Below are 8882 nucleotides of genomic sequence, written 5' to 3'. Positions count from 1 at the left end.
CTCCTCTTGCACATACCTCCATTCCTTTGCACTTTTTTTCTTTCAATGACCTGCTATTTGCTTGATCTTACTTTCCATGCAACCTTATCCTCTCATGCCTTTTTTCCTCACCATCTTTCCCTCCTTCCTTCTCCCCTCCCACCTTCCTTCCATGCTTCCTTCTTCCCTCCCCTACTTCTTCTTTCCCTCCATTCCCACCCTCTTCATTCCCCTCTTCTCCGCACCTCCTGCCGTCTCCCCTTCGGTCTCCATCCCCCGTAGCTCCAGCCATGACCTCGGCCACTCCCCCCTCCTCAGAAGGCTCCTCCCCCCAGAAGGTGTGCCACTCCCAGACACAGACTGACGTCACCAAGCCCCTGCTGGGGTCCTCAGGGGGGGCCGGGGCCGGGGCAGGAGGAGCAGGAGGAGGAACAGGAGCTGCGGGGCCCTGCGCTCTGCGAAGGAGGCGGCGCGTCCTCTCCAAAGACGGACGGAGCAATGTACGCATCGAGCACGTAAGCGGGCGCGGGGCGCTGTACCTCCGAGACCTCTGGACGACGTTCCTGGACATGCAGTGGCGCTACAAGCTCTTCCTGTTCTCGGCCACCTTCGCCGGGACCTGGTTCCTGTTCGGAGTGCTTTGGTACCTGGTGGCATTGGTGCATGGAGATCTACTAGGTGAGCAGGAGGGAGGGGGGAAGGATGACAGAGATTTAGAGTAGAGACAGAAGAGAGAGGAGGGGAAGAGGCAATAAAAAGATGATAGTGCAGGAAAGATTTTGAAAGACAGTGTAGTACACTAAATTACCTGAATGTCTGGATGTAGTTAAGGGGCATTAAAGGCCCCATGAAACGACATCTTTACTTCCATGATTTGATGCATTTCCTGTTGAAACAGGATGTTGGGGCGGGACATAACGCAGTGAGGGATCTTTCAAAAGTGTAAACCAATGAAATATCAGCCAGGGAGAGAAAGGCAGTTTGATTTGATGGGAGGGGCGGAGGGGCGGGATTGATCAAAAATCTGTGATGGTTTTATTGGCTGGAATTTTTATTTTCGCCTACTAGTGCAGTATGAGGTCACCATTAATGATACACTGTTTTCCTGTAAGTAAGAGTAATGAGAGTTCATTTCATGGGGACTTTAAGTCGTCTATGACCTTTATTGACTTCTATTGGCAACCAGTAGGAATTGCAGCAACATCGAACAATAAACAACAAACGATAAAGTCATATTTTCACAATAGAGACGATTAATGTTACCTAACTAGTGAAGAGGTAATACATATCACAATGTAAAATACTGTAATAATACTACTACTGCGCCGTTAAATTTTTGGCTTATTAGCCTTCGTAGGTTAAATGTCTTGCGAAACTGGTCGCTCGCTAGAAGTGCCGTCCTCCATCATTGGAACTACGCAGTCTAAATCTGAAAAAAAAAAAAGACTCTTTGAGGGAAAAGTAGACTGAAAAGAGTACTTTCTGTGAATGAAGAGATGAAGAATGAGATATGGGACATTGAGGAAATAGCATGAGAAAGAGACCTGGCAGAGGAACAAGTGAAGGGACAAAACGTTCCATGGTAATTAGATTACATCTAACCTTCCGCAGCTCTTTCACATGCCATCGTAGTTTCCAGATAGCAGGATGTCAAAACAGACCTGAATATTCTCTCAGTGATATTCTTGTCATTAAGTACTCCATCTGTTTTGTTCAATCGTCCTCTCTACTCTCTCCAGAGTTTGACCCCCCCTCCAACCACACGCCCTGTGTGATGGAGGTCAAGACCCTGACAGGAGCCTTCCTCTTCTCTCTGGAGTCTCAGACCACAATCGGCTACGGTTTCCGCTGCATCACAGAGGAGTGTCCCGCCGCCATCGTCCTCCTCATCCTTCAGCTGGTCATCACCATGGTGATGGAGATCTTCATCACCGGCACCTTCCTCGCAAAGGTAGCAAGATGTAGTGTTTACTCAAGACAGTTTCACGCAGGATTATAACAAAATCTGCAAAATCTGGTTTCAAAATATGTGATAACAAAATAGAAGTTTAATTTGTTTGCAATAAATGTTGGGAGGATGACCTGTAATATAATATAATACCATATTGTTATTATGAAAGTAGAACACCAGGGCATTTGCTTTTTTCTAACATCTCTATTCATCAAAGGATGAACCCAATGCAACCTGAATATAAACCTTTTATTGGCGTAAAATGGAAAAACAGTCACACCGAGGATGCATAAGGCTAAAAAATACTTTTTTCAACCAGTATACATTGAATCTTAAACCTTTTTGAAAAGTAGTTAAACTTTTACCGGATACTTGAGTACCCGGCATCCTATTAGACCATTGGCTAGTCAGTATGAACTGTGAAGCTGATCAAAAATATCAAAGCTTTTCAGCAACAAAGATGCCATTGTTGAGAATAAGATTGTTTGCAGATTGTCAGCAATAACCTCTTGGTAATAAATTATGCTTATACTATTATCGTCACTTTTTAGGCTCTCCCTTGTCCCTATCTTATCTATCAGAATCAGTGTTATCACAGGGGTTCCGTCATCAATAGGATTTTAGCTTCTATTTCCCTGTAATTTCACTCCTCCATCTCTATCTCTTTGTTCTTCTATCTCCTCTGGACACTTATCTCAGCTCAGGTTATCTTACACAGGGAAGTAGGAAGTCAGGAGGACTGTGGATGATTAGTGCAGTTTATGTGAAGTATTTACAGTATGTAGTACCAGGAATCAAGATATTAAGGCCCACCTGCTTGCATGCATGCGCACACACACACACACAGACACACACACACACACACACACACACACACACACACACACACACACACACACACACACCCACTGTGCACAGTTCTGTGAAATATTTACCTTTGCCTTCTCCTTTCCCCTTCCTGTAGGTTGCACGTCCCAAGAAGAGAGGCGAGACAGTGAAGTTCAGTCAGCACGCCGTGGTGTCCAATCACGAGGGGCGACCCTGCCTCATGATCCGAGTGGCGAACATGCGCAAAAGCCTGCTGCTAGGATGTCAGGTATACAGGCTGTGTGTGTGTGTCTTTAAAATGCATTACAATGCCCAATAATGGAGTATAATCCTGCTCAATAATACTTTCCAGTAACACAGTACCACACAGTATATATATAGACAGGGTTTGTACTTTTGCAACAATCCAACAGGCTCAGTAATAGGCTCAGCTGCCCCCAAAAAGGTCACTTCCAGAAAAGGAATTGAGTCCTTTCCAAATAGTGATCCCAACTCAGATCTGATACTATTTACGTTATTTAAACTGAGGCATTTAGCTGACACACTTATACAGAGCAACGCACAGTGACTGAGTAGGTAGATGGCCAGTCAATGTCTTGTTCAAGGACACTTTAATGGCTGCTGATGAAAACATTGGCTGTTGCAGGGATGAAACCTAGGGGCCTTTTGGTTACAGGATGCCTTATTCTCTAACCTCTTGGCTACATCTACTGTCTCCGTCTTGGCTCCCAGGTGACGGGGAAGCTGCTTCAGACGTCTCTGACAAAGGAGGGTGAGACGGTGCGACTGGACCAGAGGAACGTGCCTTTCCAGGTGGACACGTCCAGCGACAGCCCCTTCCTCATCATCCCCCTCACCTTCTACCACATCATCGACGACAGCAGCCCTCTCAGAGCCTGGGCTGCCAAAGGTGATACACAACTCTTATGTCATTATTGTAAATGTAAGGAATAATACACTTGCATCAGTAATAACCATATACAGTTCTATATGCAGCAATATGTATATTACTATAGATAACATACATTTTCTATCCTCAAAACAGAATTATTTAGTAAGTATTATTATTGTTGACTATTAATCATTATGTTAACACCTTAACTGATTAATAGTCATTAATAATAAACCCAAATGTGCTTTATTTTGAAGACAACATTAATTTAGTTACATTAGGTGTCATTTTTTTCTGAAATGGTGGATATCTCACGTTGGAATGAAAAGTATTCATAGGTCTCTTGTGTATGAGTGTGTATGCACATACTGTATGTATGTGTATGTAGGTGTGTGGGTATTTACGGTCATGTGCTGCATGCTTGGCTGCCTCTAGCTGTCCAGAGTTGGGCTGTGCTGGCACCGGCGGAGAGGGTTTCTCCGGCAGGAATGTGTGTGAGAGAGATTGCCAGAGACACCCCTCATTAGAGCACAATGCCGTACAGTCCGGGGTGCTGACACGAAGCCTGCACAGATCCCGTTACAGCAGCACAGACCTCTCAGCACTGGCCAGAGGCACGGGGATCAGTACTGATGGACACTGATCGCTACTGCATCCCCCCCCCATTCACTGCAGGCTATTTCTTTCATTTCTTTTCTTGGCCCGGGTTGACTCGACTCGATTTTCTGCTCCGTTCTAATCTATGCACTTCCTAATCTATCCTATCCTATACTATCCTATCCTATCCTATCCTATCCTATCCTATCCGATCACCTCTTCTTCTCCTCATCTCCTCTCACCACTACACCTCTGCTCCACTCTCTTAACTCCATCCTTCATTTCCACCCGTTTCCTTCTTGTCATCCTTCATCCCGCTCCCTTCATTCCTTGGTACAGTATCATTATCTCCCCTTCCAGCACACACTTATTTTTCTCTCTTTACAATAAGCCTCTCTGTAGTTAATCTACAATTTCCATTAAATTAACTGCAAGGGATTATATTACGGTACACCTGATAGCACCCATAATAATAATATGTGTTCTTTAAGTGCCTATTATAAAAGTACCCAGTATAATGATAGTTATGTTGATAGTTTCCTGTTATAAATCTACAAAATTATGCCTTAAAAGCACATACAGTATCCTGAACTACAGTATCTTATTGTCTAGCTTCTTATGGGGCCTTAAGCTGCAGTAGCATGCAACAACCTCCTACCCTCTGTGATACAGTTCCTCCATATACTCACCATGACTAAAGAAGGAAGTCACTTCGCCTTGCAGATAAAACAACAATCTACTGAGGCAAACGATCTACGTGTTACATCCCACACAGGCCTTCTTCAGGATGTTGCTTTGCACACTTCTATGTATAGCCACACATACTCTAAACCTAAAAATGGGTCATTCATGTGGTGATTAAAAATATTCTCCGTGCAAGCAGCTAGAAGGCAAACCTCTGTCAACGCTGAACAATTCTCCAACTTGCTGTTAAACCCAAACACATCATTCCCATCACTTACATTTTAAGTTAAACTGATTTATTGACCATGCAAACAAACCCTTAGGATTTGAAGCCTCTATCTCTATGTTAATTTCATAGTTAAGGCTAAAAATAAATAATTGTCTTATGGCGGAAATCCCAGATCTGGATCACCACCAAATTCGAATCAATTGTCCCTTGGCCCAAGGTCTATCTGTCCACTAAATTTCATGGAAATCAATTCATAAATATTTGAGATATCCTGCTGACAGACAGACAGACAGACTTAGCAGGATTAGCCTTTAGCCGAGGAAGTATCCACCACACATGCTGTTTGCATTTTATTTCATTGTGTGAATGCCCATAATGTACACTTTAAGTTTAATGGTCTCTAATTCTTGGGCATACTTTGATGACAACACTCCTGACTGAACATCATTCTGTATTTACCGGTTCTTTGGACAGAGCTTTAGCGCTCCCTGCGATGCTTCTCTTATACTTAGGCCACAGGCTATGTGTATGGGGGGTTTGGCTGGGATTTATGTTAGGAACATTGAATACTAGCTTACAGTGCAACAGTGTGTTAATCTTCTTGGCACAATGTGACTGTGAGGCAAGTGAGTCAGGAGGGCAGGACACTGTGGATAAAGTCTATAAGAGCACCGTTGTGACTGTCCAAACCAGTGAGCTAGAACGTTAGCACATCCCTCCTGACCATGCTGTCCCACATACCATGCGTGGTGTGTAAGTTTTGTGGTTTTGTATGTGTGTATGCACATGTTAACACAATCAGCAAGTCACCAAAAGTCCATTCATTTCCTACAGAGCTGAGTAACCGGGGAAACGTGTGAACGAAATGTGTGGACGGTCAACTAAGCTTTTTGTGTTCATCGGCCGTGAACAGCCAATCAGATTCCTGTGCTTCTTTGTCTCCCTACCAATGTGATTTCATTCTATTAACAATAGTTCGGCCTGGCAAATGCAAAACGGATGAGAAATTGATTACAGCCACTCAAAGCTTCCCAGTTCTCTACAACTTTTATTTGAGAAACTAACAGGAATAAAATCTTAAAAAATATGCTTGGAGAACGGTTGCATCCATTGTTGGAGTCGATGCTAATCTGTGAAGTAATTTCATGTGTTCTGTTTTTTTCCCCCGACTCATGCTAATTACCACATGATAGCTAGCTACGTTAACTCATCAAAACAGTATTATGTAATATTATGAAAGGCAATATCAAAGCATAAACACATGATTTGCCTGTTCAAAGCTTTGTAGCTGCAAAATGCCACCACATAGATGCAGTTGGAGCCTCTTGCACCGCCCATAATCGGCCAGACTGGAGCGACACATCTACCAAGTTGCTCGCAGTGTGTACAGGCCGTTACGAAACCTGGTGTTTTTGCCCTAGTGAGAGCGGTACTGGGTCCGGGTTAGGGTAAGGACTGTTTAGACAGATGACCGAGTCTGCGTTCTGAGTGAGGCCTGTTGATGCAGGTGTGTGCTTGTTTGAGTGCATATGCCTTCTAGCGTGTCCTTTGTGTAATGTGGGTTGTGTGTTGATGAATGACGAGTATGGCCTACATGTGTATTGATATATATTGAACACGCCGCCCATCTCTGAATGGAATGTTTATACCATGCAGCGCCTTTTGCTGTGTGTGTATTCAGTTTTAGGAGTGAGTGCTGTGTGTGTGTGTGTGTGTGCATGTGTGCGTGTGTGAGTGTGTGTGTTGTTGAGTTCCGGTCAAGTGTTTTTTTGAGTGAGTCTGTAAGTGGGGAGATTTTATGTTTTGGAAATTTCAGGACTTGTGTGTGTGTGTGTGTGTGTGTGTTTGCATGTGTGTGTGTCTTTCCTTAGCCACCCACATGAGCATCATTCACTGAATGACTCAATCTGTGATCTGGGTTTGGATGTTTTAACTGAGTGTTCCTTGAGATTTGACTTTAAAATACATATCAATAATATCCTACCGGCATTTCATCATGGGATTGCTCTAATACTGTGTTTGCACAAAAAATGAAATTGTGTGCACAAAATAGTAAAAATGAGTCAATCAAAGTCAACCAAAATGTGGGAATGAAGTCTATCTCATGCCCTCAATGTAGTAAATCTTGGCCTTGCAATATATATGTGTATATATACTGTATATATACATACATACACACTTTCCAAGCTGTCTCGCCTGAGGCTGAGGTAGCCAAAATCCATAAAGCCACCACAGGTGTTGAAGAAGCGGATGCGATTAAATCTGCAAAATTAAAACAAAAAAAGCAACGAGTGTATTCTGTTGCATGTTTAGCTTTGCTGTTCTCATGTTTCTTGCTACTTTCTGAATTTCTGCTGTTTTTATGACTCCCCTGCACTGTGGCCACTAGCCTCACCTTGATAGCCACAGCTCCGCTCACCATCAGTCACGTCCATTCGTCACGCCCACATCAAATGGTATACGCTGCAAACTCCCCGAAACATCATTGAAAAGCCAATTATCAGGCAAACAGCGGGATTTTGGCATGTACACACAGAGTCACACACAGAGGCAGAGTGAAAGTGTATCCCATATGCAGTATTTAGCGATATTTTAATGTAAAAAACGATGTGGGCTTTAACCTGGGATCTCGTCTGTGTGCTCCAGGTGGCGGCTGGACAGACCCGGACCTCGCCGACTTTGAGCTGCTGGTGATCATGAGCGCCACGGTGGAGCCGACCTCCGCCACCTGCCAGGTTCGAACCTCCTACCTTCCGGACGAGATCCTGTGGGGCTACGAGTTCCCCCCCGTCGTCTCCCTGTCCCCCTCAGGAAAATACGTGGCCGATTTCGCCTTCTTCGACAAGGTGGCCAAAACCAAAAGCCCGCCCCTCTTCAAGCAAGCCCCGCCCGCGAGCCCGCCCTCGCAGGCGTCCCGTTACCACGGCGCCAAGGAGGAAGGGGCGGACCCGGAGAAGATGCGGCTGGAGGAGAGCTACAGGGGGGAGGAGAGGGGGAGGGACAGGGGGCGCGTGAGAGATAGCAGCCCGCTGAGTGTACGCATCAGTAATGTGTGAGGAGAGGGTGAGGGAGGGAGCGAGACAGAGAGAGAGTGAGAGAAAGAGAGAGAGGATGTTGACGATGGTGTGAAAGTTCAGGTAAAGAGGAAAAAACTAAGGGAGAGGAAGTGAGTGAGACAGAAACAAGCTGCTCAACACAAAAAACACCCACACAGTCACACATCAAGCCTACACATATTTGCATTTGCACACCTGGTGACCCCAGCCCCCCCCCCCCCCCCCCCACCCTCACCCCCTTCATCCACCTCAAACACACACACACACACCCAACCCCCAGTCTGTAGAGAGTATAGATCGGTGAGCAACTTAAAAGGGAAAAAATGACAAACCTGGCCTGTACCCATGTACGGCACAACATGAAGTTATTCATGGGGGGGGATTTTCTAAACTTCAAATATATATATTTTTTTTCATGAAAAGGACTTGATATACTGTAACTGGAGGATAGTTCAAGTTGGCGGTCTGACGTGGATGTAATCACTGAATCACAGTACTGTTTTTCTTTCTTTTTTTTTTTTTTATTAAACGAAACCCTTTAAGGTACCGTACGTACCTGTAAGGGTGGTGAAAATACTGGAACCCTACTCTTATTTTTTCACGAAGGATCTCAAAGGAATGTATCATATTGTATGTACCTATAATAGTTTCTAACAATGGCATTAC

The 8882-nt window shown here is 44.5% G+C and overlaps 1 protein-coding gene across 1 annotated transcript; it reads left to right on the top strand.

Annotated features, from left to right (window-relative positions):
- The first annotated feature begins 269 nt into the window (after positions 1-269).
- On the top strand, positions 270-8216 carry kcnj10a (potassium inwardly rectifying channel subfamily J member 10a). Its single transcript, XM_071918045.2, has 5 exons — positions 270-657; positions 1719-1930; positions 2895-3026; positions 3491-3668; positions 7807-8216. Exons 1-5 carry the CDS (start codon positions 270-272, stop codon positions 8214-8216), a joined length of 1320 nt encoding a protein of 439 aa, XP_071774146.1.
- The last annotated feature ends 666 nt before the right edge of the window (positions 8217-8882 follow it).

The sequence above is a fragment of the Centroberyx gerrardi genome, chromosome 23, assembly GCF_048128805.1.
Source record: "Centroberyx gerrardi isolate f3 chromosome 23, fCenGer3.hap1.cur.20231027, whole genome shotgun sequence".
In the NCBI taxonomy this organism is placed as follows: domain Eukaryota; kingdom Metazoa; phylum Chordata; class Actinopteri; order Beryciformes; family Berycidae; genus Centroberyx; species Centroberyx gerrardi.
This window is presented reverse-complemented; position numbering and strand designations above follow the sequence as displayed.